Source organism: Aquarana catesbeiana, linkage group LG04 (genome assembly GCF_042186555.1).
Source record: "Aquarana catesbeiana isolate 2022-GZ linkage group LG04, ASM4218655v1, whole genome shotgun sequence".
Lineage (NCBI taxonomy): Eukaryota > Metazoa > Chordata > Amphibia > Anura > Ranidae > Aquarana > Aquarana catesbeiana.
The window spans coordinates 186,818,977-186,843,352 of record NC_133327.1 but is presented as its reverse complement, the minus strand read 5'-3'; the positions used below and the strand labels follow the sequence as shown (position 1 = coordinate 186,843,352).

At 41.5% G+C, this 24,376-nt stretch overlaps 2 protein-coding genes across 6 annotated transcripts in view; one reads left to right on the top strand and one right to left on the bottom strand.

Moving 5' to 3' along the window:
- The window catches only part of MED12L (mediator complex subunit 12L), a 777,103-nt gene that overhangs the window by 253,893 nt on the left and 498,834 nt on the right, over window positions 1–24,376 (bottom strand). For all 5 annotated transcript variants that reach the window (XR_012243786.1, XM_073625995.1, XM_073625994.1 and 2 more), the window contains exons 17-19: window positions 16,052–16,199; window positions 9,754–9,872; window positions 1,694–1,837 (exon numbers count right to left, since the gene is read on the bottom strand). Coding sequence is in view for 4 of the 5 variants with exons in the window: in XM_073625995.1 (XP_073482096.1) it covers window positions 1,694–1,837; window positions 9,754–9,872; window positions 16,052–16,199 (411 nt within the window). In the remaining variant the exon portion in view is untranslated. The remainder of the gene's footprint in view (window positions 1–1,693; window positions 1,838–9,753; window positions 9,873–16,051; window positions 16,200–24,376) is intronic.
- P2RY12 (purinergic receptor P2Y12) overlaps window positions 1,524–24,376 on the top strand; it is a 50,650-nt gene continuing 27,797 nt past the window's right edge. Inside the window, exon 1 of the mRNA XM_073625998.1 lies at window positions 1,524–1,914. The gene's annotated coding sequence lies outside the window, so the exon portion shown is untranslated. The remainder of the gene's footprint in view (window positions 1,915–24,376) is intronic.

The following is a 24,376-nucleotide window of genomic DNA, read 5'->3' as shown; positions in this document are numbered from 1 at the left end:
CCGTGTGTATGCTCCATTGAACATTTGCTGTCGGAATTTCCGCACACAAATGTTTAGAGCAGGTTTTCTAATTTTCTGACAACTTCACTTGTTGTCTGAAAGTCCAATCGTGTGTACACAAGTCCATCACACAAAAGCTCACACATGCTCGGAATAAAGCAGAAGGAGCCGCACTGGCTATTGATTTCCTTTTTCTCGGCTAGTCATACGTCTTGTACATCACTGCGTTCTTATGTTCAGAATTTCCGACAACATTTCTGTGACCGTGTGTATGCAAGACAAGTTTGCGCCAACATCCTTCGGAAAAAAATCCACGGTTTTGTTGTCGGAAATTCCGATCGTGTGTATGCGGCATTATACTTACTCCGGTCCAGTCCCACGCTGAGCTGTCAGCAGCAGCTTCTGTGTGTAGCAATTTGCAGAAGAGGCAATGGAAGCTGCATAGTAACTTTATGGGTAACATCACTTCCCAGGCATTTCTCAGCCATCGTTGGCTTTCTCCTGCACACAGAGGGCGCTGCTAAAGACCAGACCGGAGTGGCTGCAGAACAGGTAAGTATAACGATCTCTTCTTTACAGATTTAGATAGATTAGGCTTAAAATGTGGCGGAGAGTAGGTTTAGAGTTAATTAGGTTTTGCCTTTTCTTCCACTTTAACGCACCAAAGGCGAATGTATAAAACAAATTCATTGTTAGGATTTTCATACGCCTTACCAGCCTTAGGGATTATTTGAATTTATTGCTGTTATAGCATAAATACAACTTCAAGACATATCATGAAGTTTTGGGTTTGTTATAACCAGAAAGGGCTGTGCATTATTACCCACTGGACTTTGATTTCCTTTCAGTGAATGGCCTTGAGGCTCATTCAGAGCTAAGCATTGAGGTAATGTGTGGTAACATCTGATTTAACGCCTTTACATTACACAATGCATAGTGTTAATGGACCCTAATTGTTTTGGGGAGCTCCTGCTGTGCAGTTTTGTAATGAACAAATGGTCTAAAGATAACTTACAGTCTATTTGCATACGTGGGGGCAAAAGAAAAGTCAGTCAAAAGCCTGAGCTGAGCGTAGAAATGTCCACAACTTCTTTCCCACCTAAGCAATATCTAAGCAGCTATCAGGTGAAAAAGTTGACAGTTGCCCATATACACACTGACTGTTGCCAAAGAAAGCCTAAAATTAGCCATTCACTGCACATAATCCGCATGTCTTAAGAGAAGGTCACATGTAGTTGCTGCGGGTTACTGCACTTTTCACAACAATATTGGTCTTAGGACTACTTTATTAAATTAACCAAAGGATGCATCTGCTATCTGCTGATCATTATTCTATCAAAGTAAAAACTCCCAAGGCCATAACAAATTAGTAAAAGGCATATTGTATGCTTTGATGAGCATGTATAATTGTTTTAGCAGAATTCAATAAAATTAGCAGGTCCATTAGCGGCAGCCAAAAAGCCTAAAGTTTCCACGCCTGTGCACGATATCTAAAAGAACACGAGGTTACTACAACACTGTACTATTTGCATGGGAGCACAATGAGATTAATGTCTGGCTCCAGGCACAGTCTGTTTAACGTAAGACAAACTCCAGTGCTAGCCTAGTATTATTTACTGCCTTAGAACAATCCTGTTTTCTAGTACCTCCATTCATCCAAGAACAACATTAACTTCAGAGAATACTTAGGTACCTGTACAGCAAAATCAATGAGACCATTGATATTCAGAGCAGGCTCCATTAAATCAAGTATAAGTTGGACATGGTGAGCCAGAGGAAGGTGGTAAGACGTTCCTGAAGCGAAGCTCGTAATTTGTTCCAGCACATTGCAGGATATCTGGGGACACAACCAGGAGAAGTGTCATTTCTCAACAAGTAATTATCATACACAATAGAAGCTCACATCGTGCACACGTAAGTAATTTTCATTCTCCATAATTAAGGATATGTTTTACTTATCATCACTTAGGCATAAGGCAATAATTCAAGCATATGTTCAGGTCCTCTAGAAATTCATATGTCTGCCTCTAGATGTTCCTATCACAAGCTATGTAAGATGTATTCATATATATATTGCATTATATTCACAAATGTAGTAACTGTATTAATTCTTAATGTATGAATTTAGGCAAAATTTTTTCTTTTAGTTTTATTTTAAAAGAGTGGAGTGGGATTAGAACCCCTGTCAGGTTTGTATTACTGTCTGTGTTTCTGTTAGGGAGATTCAACCTCCCTGTTTGTCTTGTTGACTTGTTTCACCAGTTTTTAGTTGTCACCAGAAAAGGCATAGAGGGGAAATCTTCCAATGGGGACACTAATTCTGGTGACCCTGGTGACAACCAGGATTTCCCTCATTTTAGAGGAATTTCCTCTCACTTCCTGTTATGGCTATGAGTCAGGAAGTAAAGGAGAAATCTCTTCAATGGGATACAGATGGCCAAAAAAAAAAAAAACAGAGATGGGTTATAACCTTCCCTTACTCCATCCAAAATGAAAAAATGTTTTTGCTTTAGTTCTACTTTATTAGCAGTAATGTTTAATAAACTCTACCATCTGTGAAACCAGACAGAAGCTACATGATTTTTTGTAGAGATAACTGGGATAGCCACTGAGTTGGTCACAGATTGTCCAGCATGCCAGAGAAACCCCCAGAGTGATTAAGAGTCATTCTGATGCCATTATAACAAGGGACGGTCCTTTCACAGTACACCCAGTGCAGGAAATTGTGAGGAGGTGACACAGCTCGTTCAGAAATCACTTGAACACCTGGTAGATTTCTGATATTTAATGAATAATCTATCTTTGTATGGCCAGGTTAAGTGTCCCAAACAACGAAAGGAGGTTAATAGGAGATTTTCCAGCATGTCCACTATTATGTCAGTTCCCAATTTCCTGTAGGGAATGTCTACCAGCACATGCACTGCATCCTTTCATTATTAGGGGATACTAGCCCTAAGGTCAAATTTTCGTGGCAATGAGATACCAAATAGACTACTAGTGGTAACAAATTAGATATCTTTACATTATAACTTGAGATTCATTAGTGCTGTACACACACCAAAATTGGCAATGTTGTATTAGCATTATGTTACCATACATAATAAAAGTAAACCTATAGATGTTTAAACACTACCAGTAGTTATGCATGTGGAAATAAAAATATGTACATATCTTCAACAATTTCATTAGCTCAGAACAGTTCATTCAAATTCTGTTTCAGAAAAGGTTTCTCTTTAGACACAATATATTATGGACAATTGGGGAGGATTTACTAAAACTGAAGCATGCAAAATCTGGCACAGCTCTGCATAGTAACCAATCAGCTTCCAGGTTTTATCGTCAAAGCTTAATTGAACAAGCTGAAGTTAGAAACTGATTGGCTACCATGCACAGCTGATCACATGGTACTGACACTGACCTGGTACAGTGATCTGTTATCCGCTGTGTCCAGTGGACATAGTGGGTGACAGATCAAACCACACAATAGGCTAGCAGGAAGCAGATAAAAAAAAGGTATTTATAATGTTAAAGTTATAAGTAGTTTGGCCTGTTCATCCAACACCTGAATTTGCAGCATGTTCGGCAGGTGTTCACCCTGCCGAATGCTGTGCAATGCACTGCGCGCTGCACAGTGCATTTTGTGCCCTGATTGGGCAAAGCTTTGTCCAATCAGGGTGCAGTATACGCTGGTTGTTAAGGAGCAGGGTCGGTAAGCTGGCCGCGGCGTCCTTAACAACTGATGAGTCATCAGCTGTCAATGGGTTACCCTGCTGACAACTAAACAGAAAAAAAACTTGCTGGTTAAAAAAAAAAAAAAGGAAAAAATGCCCACAGACCCCCACAACCACCAACTACAGTTGTGGGGTTGAGACCCTTGTCCCCATCAACATGGGGACATGGTGCTTTGGGGTGGGGGGGCAGAGCCACTTGCTTGTCCCCCCCTTTTCCTGATCTGCTGGGCTGCATGCCTGGATAAAGGCCTGGTATGGAATTTTGGAGGGACGCGCGCCTTTTTAAAAAAAAAAAAAAAAATTGCGTTTCCCTAATAATCCATACCAGACCCAAAGGGCCTGGTATGGACTGGGGGGGGGGGGGCGACCCCCACGCCATTCAATTGCAACCGGGAGTCATTTTAAATTTGATTTGACTTATTTTTATTTAGAAATGTCAATTTTTATTTTTGCTGAAGCGTGTTCTATATATGCTTCAGATGCACCGTTTTACAGGTAGACCAAGGGGACCCCCCAGGCACTATATTTAAAGGTATTTTTTATTTCTATTGTTGTACTTTAAGCATCAATAAAATCACTGCACCTGAAAAAAATGATTGTTTTTAAACATTTTTTTGCATTGATACATGTCCCCCAGGGCAGTACCCAGACCCCCATACCACTTTTATGGCCAATTACCTGCATATACATTTTCAAAATGGGCACTTTTGATGTGTGTGTGTATGTGTTTTCCCTTGCATTTTTATTTTAAACTGAATGGGTTGTTTTACAAGGTAAGGGTTTAAATATACATTAAGAAAGGAGACAAACTTATTTAGGTATATAAGGGACAGTTCACACCACATGCAGTTCAGTGTGTTTTATTTCTGTATCAAAAACACATGAAAAGTGGGTTATATGGTTTCCAATGGCATAGTTCACACCAGTGCGGTCAGTTCCAGGGCTTTCCAGTTCCAGAAAAGGGTAGATCATCCTGCATTTTTCCTGCACTGGACTGTACTGGAACGCCATAAAACGCATCAAAAACGCACCTGAGTGTACTGGAACGCATTAAAAATGCATCACAAATGCACCAGACTCCAGTACAGTGAAAAAAAAAAAAACAGAAAAAAAAAAAGAAAAAAAGCATCTGGAAACGCATCAAAAAGGCACTGGTAACGAGTCAAAAATGCGTTAAAAAACGAGCATGCAGAAACGCATCCAGAACAGATCTGGAGCGCGTTTTTGTGTTGTGAACTAGCCCTTAATGACAAGAAGAGAAGATACTGTGGAATTGCAAAAAGTAGTCAAGGTTAATTTTAGTATTCCTAGAGGTGTCAAATGAAATGACTCGCTTAAAACCCAACTCCAACCACAAGAGAAAAATTTATCGCTGCAGTGTACCCCCCCACATACACACACATTGCAAAGGTTACATGCTCGCCACGCCAAGGCTAGGGGGCTGCAGAATTGACTGTATTCTTCTCCACCACCTAGCAGACTCTCTCAAACCATGCAACAGCCTTCTCTAAAAGATGCAGTTGCACTCCTGGCTCCACTATGCACAGTGCAGGGTTTATAGCCCTGCATTTTACAATATCACTCTGAGGCTCTGCTCACAGACCACCACTTTGGGGAGAACAGAGTAGCATTACAGTCAGGTAAGTAATACAGCCTCTCATTTTACTCCCTAGGCTTAATAATCATTTAACACTTTTTTTGTGCCCAGAGATGGACTTAAAGTGGATGTAAACCGTCTTCTATACCCAGTGAAGTGAACAGACTCAGATGATACACAGAGATGAAACAAATGTCCCTACATAAGTTTTACATGTACATCTTCTGTCTTTCTTTTCTACATTCTTTGGAAAGTGCACACAGTGTTACAAATCTTTCTTCCTGTTTTAGCAGTGGGAGGGGAGTCTGGGCCTACACTGTGTGTGAGCTGATTGGAGGAAAGTCAACCCCCCCCCACACACACACACACACACATAGGCAGAGGAATGATGAAACTTGCAGAGCTGTGCTGTGAATAGACCAGCTCTCTGCTCATCTATGTCTAAGTTCCCTCCTGACACAAATTTTCAACTGCTTTTTTGAAAGATGACCAGACATCCAGTGTGCATGAGGTCTTACCTTCACTAACAGATGCATGCACAGGAAAAGCTATATATACTGTATGTAGCATCAACTACACACAGCACTGTGTTCTGGCAGCTGGATGTGAATTTCCCATAGGTGCAAATGAGAAAAGGCAAATATGGTGCACATATGTAACATGTATGGGTAGATAATAGTGCTAAATAGTTCATAAACTGATCTAGCAGCAATAACGGACATTATATGCAACATTATTGAGCCAAAAGTGCAGGTCCAGCTACCTAATGAGCAGGTAATTAGCAATATAAATCAGGAAACTAAAGTAAAACTGCTATGTTTAAACTAAAACTGATAAAATGCTGCAAAATCTGTCCTTTTTTTTTTCCAGCACGAAAGTGCACATTTTATTGATATATCTTAATAATATAATTTGAGATCACTTGTTTTTTTTAACTCTGTTCATCTGTACACCTAAATTGGCATCAAGCTCTTCACAGTATATTATATGGTACATACAAGACTATATTGCCGATATGGATACAGGTGCTGCTCCACTCAGAATGGCAGGCAATACACTTTATGAACCTCTTTTTCCCTTACAGTTTACAATTGTTAGTGTTCCATGTGTGCCCTTTTTGCCCATTTACTTTACGTTCATGGATAATTTAAAATAGTATTGTTTTAATGGACTATATACCGTATATACAGGGGTTTTCTGCCATCTGCAGACCTTTAAAGTGACATTAAAGCTTTGGTTTTTTTCTGTTACAATAGTTTTTATTGAGAAAAACAATACCAAGATAAAGGCTTGAGGAAAAAAAGGAAAAGGGTCCAACGCAGGGGAGCAAAACAGTAAAGCACGTGTAAATACAAAAGAAACATATTTCCGAAGGTTTCTAAAGCGAAAAGTAGAAGCATCCGGCATGCAGTGTCAGAAGTGGCAATGAGTATCTGGGCACTGGTCCCAGGACATAGTGAGGCAAAGGGGTGGGATCATCGTCCCATAATGGAGGGGAAGGGGAAGGAAAAAAAAAGAAGAAGGGAGTTGTGGGGAGGTGGGAGGAGAAGGTGAGGAGAGAAAAGGTGGGAGACAGGCAGGTAGTGGCAGCCTGACCATAGGGAGCCCAGCTACTCATCATAAAAAAAAAAAAAAATACTGGCCCTTTAAATGTGTGCGGGATGCCAGATACACAGGTGTATGGGAAGTATGATGTGCTCCAATCACTGAAAAAAATAAGGGCATCGGACACACAGCTGCTATGGGAAGCATGAGGTGATTGCAAACAAGAAGCTCTATTGACTTCCTTTAGAAAGTCCTCGGGGCACTGAGCTCTGTGCCCTGAACACTCCCTCTATAACATTGTTCCCTGCTTTGGTGTGTGATTGGCGGGTCCTGTGCCTTCACTTCTGGTTTCTCTGACTCATCCCTGCAGGTCCGCAGGTGGATGACAGGCGACTTGTGTGAGAGCTGTGAGCACGAGGGGGGGGGACATCTAATGTAAAGGGGGCTCTGATGGGGACATTTGATGTAAAGTGGGGCTCTGATGGGGACATCTGATCTAAAGTGGGGCTCTGATGGGGACATCTCATGTAAATGGGGACTCTGATGGGGACATCTCATGTAAATGGGGACTCTGATGGGGACATCAGCTGTAAGGGGGGCTCTGATGGTGACATGTGATGTAAAGGAGGACTCTGATGATGACATCTAATGTAAACGGGGACTCTGATGGTGACATCTGATGTAACGGAGGACTCTGATGTGACATCTAATGTAAAGGGGGGCTCTGATGGTGACATCTGATGTAAGCGAGGACTCTGATGGGGAAATCTAATGTAAAGGGGGACTCTGATGGGGACGTCTAATGTAAAGGAGGACTCTGATGGGGACATCTAATGTAAAGGGGGACTCTGATGGGGACGTCTAATGTAAAGGAGGACTCTGATGGGGACATCTAATGTAAAGGGGGACTCTGATGGGGACGTCTAATGTAAAGGAGGACTCTGATGGGGACATCTAATGTAAAGGGGGACTCTGATGGTGACATCTGATGTAAAAGGGGACTCTGATGGGGACATCTGATGTAAAGGAGGACTCTGATGGGGACATATAATGTGGAGGGGGACTCTGATGGGGACATCTAATGTAAAGGAGGACTCTGATGGGGACATCTAATGCAAAGGGGGCTCTGATAGTGACATCTAATGTAAAGGAGGACTCTGATGGGGATATCTAATGTAAAGGAGGACTCTGATGGGGACATCTAATGTAAAGGAGGACACTGATAGGGACATCTGATGTAAAGGGGGACTCTGATGGGGACATGTGATGTAAAGGAGGACTCTGATGGGGACACCTGATTTATAGGGGGATGCTGATGGGTACACCTGTTGTAAAGGGGGACTCTGTTCGGGACAGCTGATGTAAAGGGGGCACCTGCTGTAAAGTGGGACTCTGATTGGGACACCTGATGTATAGGGGGATGCTGATGGGGACAACTGTTGTAAAGGGGGACTCTGTTCGGGACACCTGATGTAAAGGGGGCACCTGCTGTAAAGTGGGACTCTGATTGGGACACCTGATGTATAGGGGGATGCTGATGGGGACAACTGTTGTAAAGGGGGACTCTGGTAGGGACACCTGATGTAAAGGGGGCACCTGCTGTAAAGTGGGACTCTGATTGGGACACCTGATGTATAGGGGGATGCTGATGGGGACAACTGTTGTAAAGGGGGACACTGATCGGGACACCTGATGTAAAGGGGGGCATCTGCTGTAAAGTGGGACTCTAATTGGGACACCTGATGTAAAGGGGGACTCTGTTTGGGATATCTGATGTAAAAGGGGGCTCTGGTGAGGACACCTTATGTTAAGTGGTTTTATCTTCTTTTACATAAAATGTGGATGTGATTGGCCTACTGTGACAGGCACAGTGAGGCTGCAATTGATGGGCACAGTGAGGCTGAAAATGATTGGCACAGTGAGGCTGAAAATGATTGTCACAGTGACGCTGCATATGATGGGCACAGTTTTAGCTAGCAGTATTGATACATAATTACCTGATAAATGGCTATTTACAGTCCTTCATTACTAACAGTTTAATTTTTCAGTTTGTTTGCGCCCCCCCAAAAATGTTGAGCACTAGCAGGCAGGATAAGGAAGGAAGGAGAGAAGTGCAGAACTAAGCAAGAGGAGAAGGTGGGAAACATTCTAGACTATAAAGGAAGAGAAGAGGTGTAGAACTAAGTAGGAAGAGAGGGAGGAATCTGCGGGTTAGATGGAGTTCCAGAACGGTAAACCTTTGTTTTTTTTTAAACTGTTTTGCACAGAGCAAGCCCAATCCGCCTTTTATGAGGTCCTACGATGGTGTTCCAGGCCCCTCCTCTTCAGTGAGTGCCCCCATGGAAAGCCACTTTCCATGGTAGCACCCATGCGGGCTTGCTCCCTAGCTGCTCAGTCTGCATCTATTGACACAGACCAGGCAACCTAGCCCCGCCCCCTGCTCCCTTGTCACAGCATTTGATTGACAGGCGCCACTGGCTGCTGCAGCTATCACTCTGCCCAATGAGGAGGGAGATAGCAGCGAGAGCTGGATCAGACCAGGCTCAGGTAAGAAAAAAGGAGGGCGGGGCTGGAGGGCTCCTGCAGCACAGAAGGTTTTGTACCTTAATGCATAGCATGCATTAAGGTACAAAACCTTGAGGTTTTAGAACCACTTTAAGACAGTCTATGCCACATATTACTCAGTGTTTATGACCAATAATAATAATAATAATAAATACATTTGGAATGGCACTTTCTGTATACTTAGTGCATGCAGACTGCAACAATATATATAATATATATATATATAATAGAACGTGACTACACTGGACTTGTTAGTCTATAAACTGCTCTGGATTACAACACATCTGTATATTGAGTTATAAGGAAGTAAAATACCTGTGACGTCACTTGATGTTGATCAAAATATGATAGATGCTGCAGCCGAGAAAAGGTACTTTCCAGAGATGGGAAAGATTCTTGTTTGTTCCTCCTTGTCCGATGTCCGTCGTCTCCAACTATGTGCAACATAAAAATATTTTTATTCTTTCACAGAACTGATACTGAGCATTCATTTTTGTACATCTCACATTCCTATCAGATAAGACTGATGTATAAACACATCTTATGGACTGATAAATCGAAAACATTAAAAAAATGTAAGGGGTTCAAAATAGACTCTGAACCCTATAAATACTATATATGTGTGTGTGTGTGTGTGTGTGTGTGTGTGTGTGTGGTTTGGAGTCCCCAGTACTTACTTACCCAAAAATCGATACCCTAACCGGTTCAAGGAAAATACTCTAATATCAGAGAATACATATTTTAACCGCTTCAGCCCCGGAAGAATTTACCCCCTTCCTGACCAGAGCACTTTTGTGATTTGGCACTGCATCGATTTAACTGACAATTGCGTGGTCGTGCAACATTTTACCCAAACAAAGTTGACAAAATTGACGTCCTTTTTTTGCCACAAATAGAGCTTTCTTTTGGCAGTATTTGTTTACCTCTGCGGTTTTAATTTTTTGCGCTATAAACAAAAAAAGAGCGATAATTTTGAAAAAAAACGCATTATTTTTTACTTTTTGCTATAATAAATATCCCTCAAAAATATATATAAAAAAACAATTTTTTTCCTCAGTTTAGGCCGATATGTATTCTTCTACATATTTTTGGTAAAAAAAAATTGCAATAAGCCTATATTGATTGGTTTGCGCAAAAGTTATAGCATCTACAAAATAGGGGATAGATTTATAACATTTTTATTATTATTTTTTTTTTTTACTAGTAATGGTGGTGATCTGCGGTTTTTATCATGACTGCGACATTATGGCGGACACATCGGACAATTTTGACACATTTTTGGAACCATTGGCATTAATACAGCGATTAGTGTGATTAAAAATGCATTGATTACTGTAAAAATGTCACTGGCAGGGAAGGGGTTAACACTAGGGATCGATGAAGGGGTTAACTATGTTGCCTGGAAGGAGATTCTAACTGAAGAGGGAGGGGACTAACTAGAGGAAGTGACAGATCATGGTTCCTAGCTAATAGGAACACATGATCTGTCACTCCTGTCAGAACAGAACAGGGAAGTGTATGTTTACACACACTCGTCCCTGTTCTGTGTCTCCTGGTCACGATCGCTCGTGGCCGGCGGTCATCGCGACCGTCGGCCATGAGCATCGGCACCCCCACTGTGCAGCAGGCACGCGCGTGCCTGCTATCTGGACCTAGCGAGATGACGTACAGTAACGTGATTTCATGCAGGGGAGCCAGCCTGCCGCAGTAAAACTGCGGCGGCTGGTCCGGAAGCGGTTACTGTATTCAAGTATAACTAAAGGCAAAGCTTTTTTTTTTTTTCAGTTTTGGATAGAGTGGAGATGGATTAGGACATCTTATAGGTTTGTATTGCTGTCTGTGCCCCCTTTAGGGAGATTCCCCTCCTCTATTTGTCCTGTTTACCATTATCATTTAAATATGAACATTTAAAAATTCCCAAATTTTGGGTTGTCCCCAAAGAGTAATAGAGGGGAAATCTTCCAATGTGGACACTAGTTCTGGTGACCCGTGGGGCCCCAAGGGATTACCTCAGTACTGCTGTACGCCTCATATTGAGGTACTTAAATTGGGATCATGGCTGAGGCTACAACTACCGTATGATCCCAGTATCAGTCGAGTCTCATTTTAGTAAAAGTAATCTGAATGTCTATACAGCCGCTGGATCACTTTTCCAAGTGGCTGAAGGGGGCCACTGCCTTTTCCAGGCTCTCCCATCTCTTTGGGGAGCCTGACACAGCTCTGGTCAGCAACATCCAGTGCCCTGCACAGAGGGAGAGTAACTGACGTTGTTCCTCCCTCTCTGTAGGATCAGAAACTGGAAGCAACAAGGATTTTGTCACTTCCAGTTTTGGTTTGTTTGTTTGTTGTCCGTGGCGTGAAGCAGCATATCAAACCTATCTTTGTTTGATCTGCTGCTTTGCCAGCCAGAGGAGAGATCTGGGGTCTTAAAGACCCCAGATCTCTCCAGAAAGAACCTATCATGGCCCATGCTATAACAAGGGATGTTGTTCATCCCTTGTGGTAGCAATAAAGTTGAATAAAAAAATTCAAGGCGTAATGTAAAAATCAATATATATAAATAAAATAAATAATAAAATTTAAAAAATGTAAAAGCACCCCCGTCCCTCTCGTGCTCACGTGCGAAGACGAAGGCACTCATTTGTTCCGAGCTCATATGTAAACAGCGGTCTCACCGCACATGTGAGGGAGCACCGTGAACATCCGTTTGAGAACAATAAATCTAAGGCCAGATCTCCTGTGTAGCCTGGTAACCTTTATAGGCTTTTAGGCTGGGTTCCCACTGCCGTACGGAGCGAATCATAGCAGGGGTCCAGTGCTTCCCTGTTCACCATTTCAGGTCCGATTTCGGTCCAAATTTGTGGCTGAATTCAGACCTGAAACTGACCCGAAGATGCACAGGATTCCTGTGCAAGCCGCTCTGGAGCCGCCCCAGAGATGTGTGAACCGGCTCCATCGAGGGCCGGTCACAATATCCTGACATGCAAATTGGATGCAAAGAAACCCGCATCCAATTTGCAATAGTGTGAGTCCAGCCTTAAAGTGTCCCCTATGGATAATTTAAAGTACTGTAGCTTGCTGCCATTCCACATGCCCAATTTTAAAGTGAGACATATCTGGTATATATTAAAACGGCGTAACATAATCTTTTATATCTTAGCAAAACAATTGGGTATTATATTGTGTGTACTAAAATTCATTATAGTGTATTTTTTCCAAAAATTTGCATTAAACAAACTGCTGCTTAAATATCATGTGAGAAAAAAAATATATAATGTTTGTAAAGTAAATTTGTAAATTATTTTTTTCAAGCAAAAAAATGCAGATTTTTATATTAATGACAGAAATGTCAAAATTGGTCTGTGATTTTTTTTTTTTTTTTTTATATATAAAATAGGAACAGGCTTCCCTCAGATGGTTTTTAATTTGCCCACACCCTCTTCTTTAGTGGTCATGTAAGCTGGATTGTTGATAAACGCTGCTTGTTGTTAAGTGATTTTCAAGGTGCAGGATAGGGGTTATAGAAATAAGTGATGTTGTCATCCTGCTGCCAAATCTCTGCAACCAACAAAAGGTATAAGGTGCATCCAAACACTAAATATATCTTATTTACAAATCTACGCTTCAGGCTACTGGGTTATTTTTTAATTGATGCCCAGACCATGTGGCTTGTAAAAAAAAAAAAATGCAACCACTCTTATCACTGAAAGGCTTTTTACTCCAGTAATGTAAATTTGGCACTTGGTAATCACATTTGGCATTTTGCCTTTTTGTTATAAATAAACACATAAATAAAATTGTTCTTTGTGGATACTTTTAACCTTCTAAAGTAAACATACAGTGGTGGAGATTAGACTCTGTAATGTAATATTTACTATCAATTCAAGTTTCATCAATGTCGTCTTCATTTAACTAACAAATAGCAATGGGTTCGTTTTCAATAAGAAAATCAATGCTTTTTTTTTTTTTTTATTGCATTCAGTTTTCCTATTTTCAGTTTTGATCTGTATAATAATTTCTATAACTCCAGTTAATCCAAAAGATTCTATAGTATGATCACAGAGTGATCCTGTGCAATTGCGCAGCCGTTGTTATGTGAAAACATTGGCTTTATTATTATAATGGATGTTTATACAAAGCAAAATCATTGAACTTCATGATAAAGTATACCTTTTATTAAGATTCATCAACTCCCACCACGTTTAATCCCAGTTCATACAAAACGTAGATGTTAGTATAAATATATGCACAAAAATGAATAGCACGCCTATAAATATTACTTGCATGATTAAGCATGACTGTTTAGTCATTTAACACATCAGGACATTTCGTTTTTTATTATTATTGTACAGGATTTTTAGAGCGCCAACAGTTTGCGCAGTGCTTTACAATGTAGAGGGGGACAGCACAATTACAATACAATTCAATTCAGAAGGTACGGGGGGGGGGAGCATTTTCAGATGTAAAAAGTTCAATGCACTTTTAAGTTGTAACATAAGTTATGCGCAGACACCCCAACCTGCAAAAACAAATTTCAGGGAGGTGGCAAACTCATTTCAGGGAGGTGAGGCTTCGTGCCGGTGTGGGTGTATGTGAGAACGCAGCCAAATGCGGGAGACTCCCGTGACTCGTGGGAGACTTGGGATGTCTGCATTCTGCACAGGAGAGAAAATGAGGTGAAAAATCACATGTGTAAAATGCATTAATGAAGTTGTCCTGTGCAACATAATATCCCCAACACATGTATGGTGGCGGTGGTGTACCTAGCATAGGTGACATCCGCCATCTGACATACTGCCCAAGCTTGTGCTTGGGCAGTATAGTGTCAGGTTAGGGCAGTAAAGTGCCAGGCCAGAGCTCTATATTTTTTTTTTTCATTTAGGATAGAGAAAGAGGGGGCAGTATAGTGACAGGCTAGATCTGTATATGGGCAGGCTAGGGGTCTATGGGGCAGGTTAGGGCTCTATAGGGGCAGGCTAGGGCTAGGCAGCTTTCTTTTCAAACATGCAGGGGGTTGATAGTGCTGGGCACATGTCTCCTACCGGGTCCCAGCAATTTAGCTGCCATTTTCAAAAAAATTAGTGCTGCTGGCCACTGTGCTGCAACCTGCACCAAGCCGCCTGCCATGTTATCATAGAACAACACATAGCTCTCTATTCCCGGCTGGTAGAAGCGGTATTGAGCAGATCCTGCCGCCAGAACTAACTTACCTCGCAGGCTCTGACTGAACATCAGCTGCTGGGGGAGGAGGTAGGCAGAGGGATTGATCCCCGTGTTCTCTGTGGGCACCCCATCCGACAGTACACACACATTCTCGCCTCCTATGATACACTCAGCCACAGATATAAGACAGAGCAGCCCGAGCGGCCGCCATGCCCGTACTCCATTTGGCCGCTCGGGCTGCTCTGTCTTATGTCTGTGGCAGTGACAAGCCCAGCCGGGAGATCTCCCGGCACTCGTGAGTGTCCGGGAGCCCGCAGCCAAATGCGGGAGACTCCCGTGACCCGCGGGAGAGTTGGGATGTCTGTATGTGTGAAGCCTAAACTTTTCTGTAACCAAAAAGAACAAAAACTTTTTGGCTGCATTGATAGAAATTTTTGTTATAGTAAAAACCTTTCTCTCATATCAACAGTTTTCTGACTGAAAGGCCAAACAGTTGCTATTTCTAAGGCCTTTACATTAAATAGAAGGTAATATACACTCACTGGCCATTTTATTAGGTACATCTTGAAGCAGATGGGCTACAGAGCCAGATGCCACTCTTTTTTAGCTAAGAACAGGAAACTGAAGCTACAATTGGCACAGGCTCACCAAAATTGGACAATAGAAGATTGGAAAAACATTGCCTGGTCTGATGAGTCTTGATTTCAGCTGTGACATTCAGATGGTAGGGTCAGAATTTAGTGTAAACAACATGAAAGCATGGATCCATCCTGCGTTTATCAACTGTTCAGGCAGGTGGTGGTGTAATGGTGTGGGGAATATTTTCTTGGCACACTTTGGGCCCCTTATTACCAATGGAGCATTGTTTAAATGCCACGGCCTACCTGAGTATTGTTGCTGATCATGTCCATCCCTTTATGACTACAGTGTACTCATCTTTTGATGGCTCCTTGCAGCAGGATAATGCATCATGTCACAAAGCTCAAATCAGCTCAAATCATCTCACCACTGGTTTCTTGAACATGACAATGAGTTCACTGTACTCCAATGGCCTCCACAGTCACCAGATCGCAATTCAATAGAGCACCTTTGGGATGCGGTGAAACAGGAGATTCACATCATGAATATACATCCGAAAAATCTGCAGCAACTGCATGATGCTATCATGTCAATATGGACCAAAATCTCTGAGGAATGTTTCCAACACCTTATTGAATCTATGCCACAAAGAATTAAGGCAGTTCTGAAGGCAAAAGGGGGTCCAAACCTGGTACTAGCAAGGTGTACCTAATAAAGTGGCTGGTGAGTGTAAGTACACAGCCTAGTGGGGTACATGTTTGGAATTTGGCTTTATCTATTTGCATTCAGGTTACTGCTTCTGCAAAAACCTTTTCCCTTTTGTCACACATAACAGATAATTGTATCACATAAAGTACAACATTTCATTTACCAGTAGAGTCACTTGTGCCATTTTTGTTGAGAATCTTCAGGAGGTCTTTGGTTATTTTCCTCAGCTGATGTCTAGCTTCATCTCTCTCTCTTCCGACTCCATACAAGAGAATCATTCTCTGATTACATTCATGACTTGTTGATGCTTCCTGCAAGTTCAGATATAACTACATTAAAACATTAAATGGAATGCTATTGAACGAATAAGCAAATTAAAAAAAATCACATTAAATCTACAATGTATGTACAATCAGTTTAGTGTAGCACTGGAACTGGTTAATCAGATCCCAGTGTTGTAATCATATATTTTTTCCAACCACTGATATATTGATCACTGGAACTACTAGAGACAGTGACTCTGATCTTCCCACAAAATCTGGCACAACTTTGTTAAAAAAAAAAAAAAAATCTACTATGTATTGTTACTAGCAGGATTTTTGAAGGATTTTAGTTTAGTTAAATGTACTTGCATCTTTTGTGAAGATAACTTCCCCACCTGGCTGCTCTAAATTTAATGAGAACTTAAAGTGATACTTACCTCCTGCTCATTAGCTTTCTTGTCCCAAACTGTCTCCTGTCATTTTTACTTTTATTGACACTTTTTTTGCTGAATGAGTAGGGGTACAATGTACCCAATACCCATTCACATAGGGGGGGCAGGATCTGGGGGGCCCTTGTTAAAGGGGGCTTCCAGATTCCGATAAGCCCCCCGCCCGCAGATCCCCACAACCACTGGGCAAGGGTTGTGGGGAAGAGGCCCTTGTCCCCATCAACATGAGGACAAGGTGTTTTGGAGGGACCCCAAAACACCCTCCCCATTTTGAGGGCATGTGGCCTGGTACGGTTCAGGAGGGGGGGCGCTCTCTCGTCCAGCCTCTTTTCCTGCGGCCTGCCAGGTTGCATGCTCGGATAAGGGTCTGGTGTGGATTTTGGGGGGACCCCCACGCCATATTTTTTTAAATTTTGGCGCGGGGTTCCCCTTAAAATCCATACCAGACCTGAAGGGCCTGGTGTGGATTTTGGGGGGACCTCTGCGCCATTTTTTTTTTTTTTAAATGGTGCAGGGTTCCCCTTAACCACTTCAATATACACTGTGTTATATAAACTACACTGCCTGCATTGACTGAATATATAGGATACACTCAATGCAGAGTATATATATATATATATATATATATATATATATATATATATATATATATATATATAATATATAAATACACTGCCACTAACTAACCTGTCTGCGTAATCTAGCTCAAACTATCTCTGTCCACACACTATACATGGCCACTATGTAAGCAGCATTATATAGTGTGGGGCATGGACTTAGTCCCCCTGAGCCATGATTGGCCAAAGGCACCGTGCCTTTGGCCAATTATGGCTCCCTCAGCAGAGCACGTTGTGATTGGCCAAAGCATGAAGGGAAGGTGCATGCTTTGGTCAATCATCATACAGCAATGCAATCTCGCAGTGCATTATGGGGCCTTCTGCAGTGCTCAAATTTCCCATAAACGTCCTATACGTTTGGTTCGTTTTAGAACAAACGAACACCCGATGTTCGAGTCAGACTTACATTCGACTCGAACTGCGGGCTCATCCCTAGTGCCCATCAGTGACACCAATCAGTGCTGCCTTTCAGTGCCCATCAGTGCCGCCTATCCGTGCCACCTACCATTACCCATAAGTGCCGCCTATTAGTGCCCATCAGAGCCACCTATCAGTGCTCATCAATGCCACCTATCAGTGCCTCCTCATCAGTGCCACCTAATTAGTGCCCTTCAGTGCCGCCTCATCAGTGCCCATCTAATTGTTTTCTCTGTCCTGTTCACATCACAATGTTAGTGTCATGTGCAGTGCAGTGCATTGCGTTAAAATGCTACAAGTTTGCATCTTAACAGTCAAGTCAACGCACGGCAACACAATGCAAGTCTATTGGGGAACAAAATATTTTTATTATTTTTTTCACCCATACAAGGATCCAAACAGAAAAAGGATGTGAAGTCAGAGGAAATAACCTGAAAAATGCGTAGTAATTTATTGCGATAAAAACACATGTCAACGCACCTCAATGTGCATTAAAACATGCATCAGCGCACATAAAAATTTGTGTCAACACACATAAATACACATCCATTTTTTAAGCATTTTTATGCATTTCAATGTACATTTATACGTGAACAGGCTCTTATTAATTTAAGTAAAACCTTTATCCTGAAAGAAAAAAAAAAGGTGGTTGTAACTGCTTAAAAATGCTAGCTGGAGTTCAGGTTTTGTTAGTCATCTAAATCTGCTAGTGCATCTAACACTAGACATGTGCAATTTGTTGTGGTCCGAATACAGATTCAGACAAATATTTGGTTGTTTGAAGATTCAGATTTAACTGAATCTCTGAATGAAATAGTAAGGGATAGTAACGAATTTTGTTGAAATCCATTAAAATTTGTTTTGTTTATTTGTTTTTAAGAAAAATTTGAATTTGGATCGGTCTAAAAACGATCAACCGATTCAAATTCTGTGTGAAGAAATAGCTGGTTGTTAAGCAGCGTGCCAGAAAGCCAGCCGCCTGCGTTCTTACCAACCATGAGTCATCATCTGTCAGCGGGCTTCCCCACTGACAGATAAATGTAAAGAAAAGAATGCCAGGAATTGCCCAGCAATAGAAAAATGTTTATAAAAAAACGACACGAAAGGGGGGGGGACAAGCGAGCCCCCTTCCTGGTATTATTCAGGAGGGGGGCTCGCTCTCCCCCCCCCTAATAATACCAGGCCACTTGCCCTCAACATGGGAGGGGTGGGTGCTTTGGGGCGGGGGTCTCTGTCATCAAAAAAAGTGTTAAAAAGCTAATAAAAACACAGAGACAGTCTTTGACAAATCCTTTATTAAAAAATAAAAAACAGTGTCCCCCGATGTAGATCCATCGTCAATCACGCCCAGCCGACCCCAAAAGAAAAAAAACTGCTCTCGCCAACACGGAGGCGCTATGCCTTCTGCAGGGTCCTCCGTTTGACATTTTTTTCATAGGGTAGGGCTGCATGCTCGGATAAGGGTCTTGTATGGATTTGGGGGGGGTGGGGGGGGGGGTGCCGTTTTTTTTTTTTTATATTGGAGTGGGGTTCTCTTTAAAATCCATACCAGACCAAAGGGCCTGGTATGGACTCAGGGGGGGACCCTACGCCGTTTGTTTAAACATTTTTCTATTGCCAAACAGCCAGCTTCTGTCAGACCGGCTGCCATACACACGAGCCGAATGTCAGACGTTTTTTATTGAACTGGCCTGTGTCACCTGACATCATCCCGTGTGTACTAGGCTTAGGGCAGTCCATAGATGAGTCCGTTTTTTTTTTTGTTCAATCAGCAGGTTGAACAAACAAAACTAATTTGATTCCCCTACACACGCAATGTGGATGGGGGCATCCTCCCTGCTGAGCTATTGAATTCTGACAGTGATGAGACTTTCCTAACCTCAAAATATACTGATCGTGGTTGTAGGCTATAGCTAGCAGCACTGATCGGGTGGAGAAAATCTGACAAGGTGGTTGTACAGTAGTTGATCGACTTCTGTACAACCACAGTGTCAACACATGGTTTGAAATTCAGTTGGTCCCTGCTGAACCTGCCTAATTTCTATCCATACATGGTCAGCTTAAGACAGCAAGTGTATAACTGGGCAGATCACCAGGTGAAAATAAATTAAAATAAGACTTAAAAGGAAAACTAACGCAGCCACCACATTGAAGGATTGGTAAGCTGCATTATATTACATTTTTGGGGAGAAATAAAAAGAGAGAGGGGCGCACCGGCCATGTGCATTATCTTTTGTAAAATATTTATTAAATAAAAATGATAAAAGAAATTACTCACAAGCAGTAGTAGAACACGGTGCAATATAGGTCAAGCACCGATTAGCAGCAAACGGTTATGATGATGAACAGAACCTTCCAGAGATCTTAGAGGAACATACAGACATCACTACCAGCTAACGCGTTTCGAAGGGCACATCCCTTCTTCATCAGAGCACAGCAGTGATCTCTCCTTCAGTGGTCCCTGTATATATATACATATAGAGTGCCAAAAAAGCACAATCAGTAAATTAGGGAGGGCCCATGGGGCCCCTCCCCCTCAATGGATCCCTCCCTCCTGGGCTCCTCAAAGGTGATAAAATTTTTTTAGATAGTTGTCAATTAAATAGAATTGAATATAGATATATATATGTAAATATCAATGTGATTACGTTCTGCCTAAGGCAGAGGCTGCCCGTGGGGGAACATACCATGAGCACAGTGATGGATTATGACATGCTGGGCACAGGAAGTGCAGAGTGGCATAGGCTATATGAGCCTGTTATTGGGGGGATGAACCTTATGGCTAGCAAGCTATCATATGTAGGTGAGCACTGTACCTTCTACTGCACCCACAGCACAGTCCGATCTCTGTAAGTGTAAGCTCGCCGTACGCTTCCGGGTAGTGTTTCCTTGCTGGAACGCACGCCAGTGCATTTGCGTTCCAGAGAAGAGGAAGGGGTGGGGTACACGTCACTTCCTCAGCGTCAATGGTCGCCCACCAGTGACGTGGGCGGCGAGAGATTATATGGCGCCATGTTGCTGGGGGCAAACCTCAAGGGGTCACGGCCAATAGAGCACAGGATCCACCTGACGTCAGCCCGACCACGCAGCCGCCCGGCAGACAATAGCTGCGCCAATTGAGGGGCCCCAAAGGAGCGCTGGAGGATGCAAAAAATGAATGAATGAACACAAGGGGGGCCTCTGCACATTAGTAAAAGATGTGTGATGCTGTATACACAAATGGAGACCAAAAATCGCTAATGATGTATGATATATAATGAGAGTGCGTATTGGCGAACATAAATGCGACATCACGAACACACGGGTTAAATATCCGGTCCCTCGGCACTTTCAGGAAGTCCATCATGGTGACCCATCAGGCATGAAAGTGTTTGGGATCGAGTCTATTGGAGGCGGCCTCGACAAAAGATAATGCACATGGCTGGTGCGCCCCTCTCTCTTTTTATTTCTTTGTCTGCTAGGATTCCCCATCCTTGAGGGCAGCAAGGCCTGTGCCGTTATACCATCTGTCTGGTTGCCCACTTGTGCGCAGGAGTCATTTCTTTTTCTGGTAACATTTTTGGGGAGCTTGGAGGTACCATATTAATTGCCTCCAGTACAGGTACCTCAATAGTAGTAGTTTACAGGAATTCACCAATTTCAAGATACTGTAATCAGCACAGGATATACAATGGAAATAGCTAATATAATGTTTATAAATAATTAATTCTATGATATTACACTGTATCATCACTCTCTACAATGAGTTACACTAAACTGAAATGAAATGACGCCATGAAAATGCTTGCCAAATGGAAACAGTCATTAAGTCTTGAAATACGGGTTTAGACAATTAGCCTACTTGTGTTATTTCTTTAATATAATAACACATTAATCTAGACTGGATATTTACTCTTAGAGGATAATGTACAACAGATTTTCACTAGTGTGTACAGCAGTAATGTTTGTGACTCATAAGGATTCATTTATTAAAACGGTAAAAAATGTTTTATCATTATAAAGCAAATTTACGTTTGGCTTCTGGAGAATCTGGAGAAGCTATGTTCACAATAAACACTCATTTATATTCAAAGTGAACACAGCTTTGCCTTATTCCACAAGATGAGTGGACATGTGCTTTGCTAACTCAGAAGTAGTAATACCATAGATATATTCTGACATTAATTAGATTAACCACTTGCGGAGCGCCCACCGTACATATACTGCAGCAGGGAGGCCGATCTACATCAGATCACGTGATCCGACACTTCCGGGTCTGGGGCGCGCATGCACGGCGTGGGTGACCCACTGTGATTAAACACAGCAGGAGCTGATCTGCCGATACTGCAGACACGATGTCTGCCATCATCCGCCGATCATTAGGCAGAGAGCCAGAATGGCAATCTGCCTATGTACACAAGGCAGATCACTGTTCTGTCAGCAGGGAAGGACTTGCTCCTGTGTTCCTGCAAAGCAAGAACATGGATCAATGCCTTCCCTTTTTAAAAGCACCTCCCGCACAGTGCACAAACATTGGCTAGGCACACATTTAACCCTTTGATTGCCCCTGTTTAACCCCTTCCCAGCCAGTGTCATTAGTGACAGTGACAGTGCATATTTTTAGCACTGATCATTGTATTAGTGTCACTGTTCCCAAAAAAGTGTCAAAAGTGTCAGTTAGTATCCCAACTGTCTGCCACAACATCGCAGTCTTCAACATAAGTCGCTGATCACTGCCATTACTAGTAAAAAAAAAAAAATAAACAAATAAATAAATAATAATACCCCATAGTTTGAAGACGCTATAACTTTTGCGCAAACCAATCAATATACGCTTATTGGGATTTTTTTAACCAAAAATTTGTAGCAGAATACATATTGGCCTAATTTGATGAAGAAATTAGATTGTTTCATTTTTTTTTATTGGATATGTTTTATAGCAGAAATTAAAAAATATATTTTTTTTTGTCAAATTTTTTTTTAGTTTTTTTTTTTATAGTGCAAAAAACAAAAAACAAAAAAAAACACAGTGGCGATCAAATAAAACCAAAAGAAAAGTCTATTTTGGGAGAAAGGGACATACATTTTGTTTGGGTACAGCGCCGCACGACCGCACAATTGTCCGTTAAAATAATGCAATGCCTTATCGCGAGAAATGGCCTGGTAATGAAGGGAGGTAAATCTTCAGGAGGGCAAGTGGTTAAATAAAAAAAAATGGAATTGAAGGAGGTATTATTGCTTTTGTCAAGCTGTTGTTTTTAAGTAAATGATTAGCTTACTTCCCTCCGCCTTTAGTTCTAGCAGCCCATTAATCTGTATGATTGACTTGTTCATCTTTGTGTTAATGACAGCCAGCACCAATAGATTCACATTACATCTAGAAATTTAATGCAGATGTAATCGTATGCAATCATTAAAATATAATAAAATCAAGGCTGGGGTAGATCATCACTATTTAGATAAAATTGTATTTATTAAAAGAAGAAAAACAGGGTAAATGTTTAGGATTTACAGGCTTTAAATCATGTCATCCAGCAATAATTTGAAACTCAATGATGACACAGCACTGTGTGAACCCTACATATTGTATGCAGCTTGGCTGGAAACTAGTATAGGTCTTAAAACCAACCACAAAAAATATCAACCAACCAATCTAACATTTTTTTGACCTAGATGTTCACATTTTTTTTTTTTTTTTTTGCTGTATTTTTAGAATGTAGTTTAAACGGTTGCAATTGTATTAGAGTTTTATTCATCTACCCTAGGTTTCTACATTGCATACAATAAGTTAAGCACACAACAAAGATTTAACTTCTAAACACCTTTCATATTACAATAATTCTCTTAGGTGCATTTACTGATACAGTACATTAAAAGCCAACCTCTTATTTCTGAAGAGCAAACAATTAGCTAATGGACTTGCCAATAGTCCAGGACTTCCAAATGCAGCAATATTTATATAATAAATGATTATTATAGAAAAGGATATTTGCTTAGATTAATTACTGTTTTAGTGTAAACACGCACAGTTTGAGTAAACATCAGCTCATAACAGATGCTGTTTACTCTCGAGCAGCTCAGTACATAGGAAGACAATGTAGTCTGTGAAATAGGTGAAAATGATGTATTATGGCAAGCTTGTAATATCTCTAAGCACCTAACATATTATTCACGTTTCAAAAAATTGAAATCCTTCCTTAAAGCAGGACTTAGGGAGTAAGGGAGGGTTATAATCCCTATTTTGTCACCTGTGTCCCATTGGGGGGGGGGGGATTTACCTTCACTTCCTGTCCCATAGCCCAAACAGGAAGTGAGAAGAAATCCCTGCAAATTAAGTGGATCCCTTGTGGCACCCCCGGTAACCAGACGTTTTATCCCCATAGGACGATTTTTCCCTCTCTATTTGGGATTTACTTCCACTTTCAATGATAATGGCAAACAGGATAAATAGAGAAGGTGAATCTCAAGGAGGGGGGGGCATAGACAGCAATAAAAACGTTATAGGTGTTCTAATCCACCTTACTTTTAGTTATACTTTAACAGTATATGAGCACCATAAACCAAAAATGCTGTTTAATACATTTTTAACATGCATGCAAAGTAAAATCACCCATCCTTCCATTTCCCAATGCTATATTTGGTTGAAAAATCATGTTAAAAAACCACCCCCTAGCTTTTCCATTCGCTGCCATCTTGCATAAGGGCAGATGATTCCTGTATCATTTATTTATTTGAATCCATGTGCCCTTAGTTTAGGCATGCA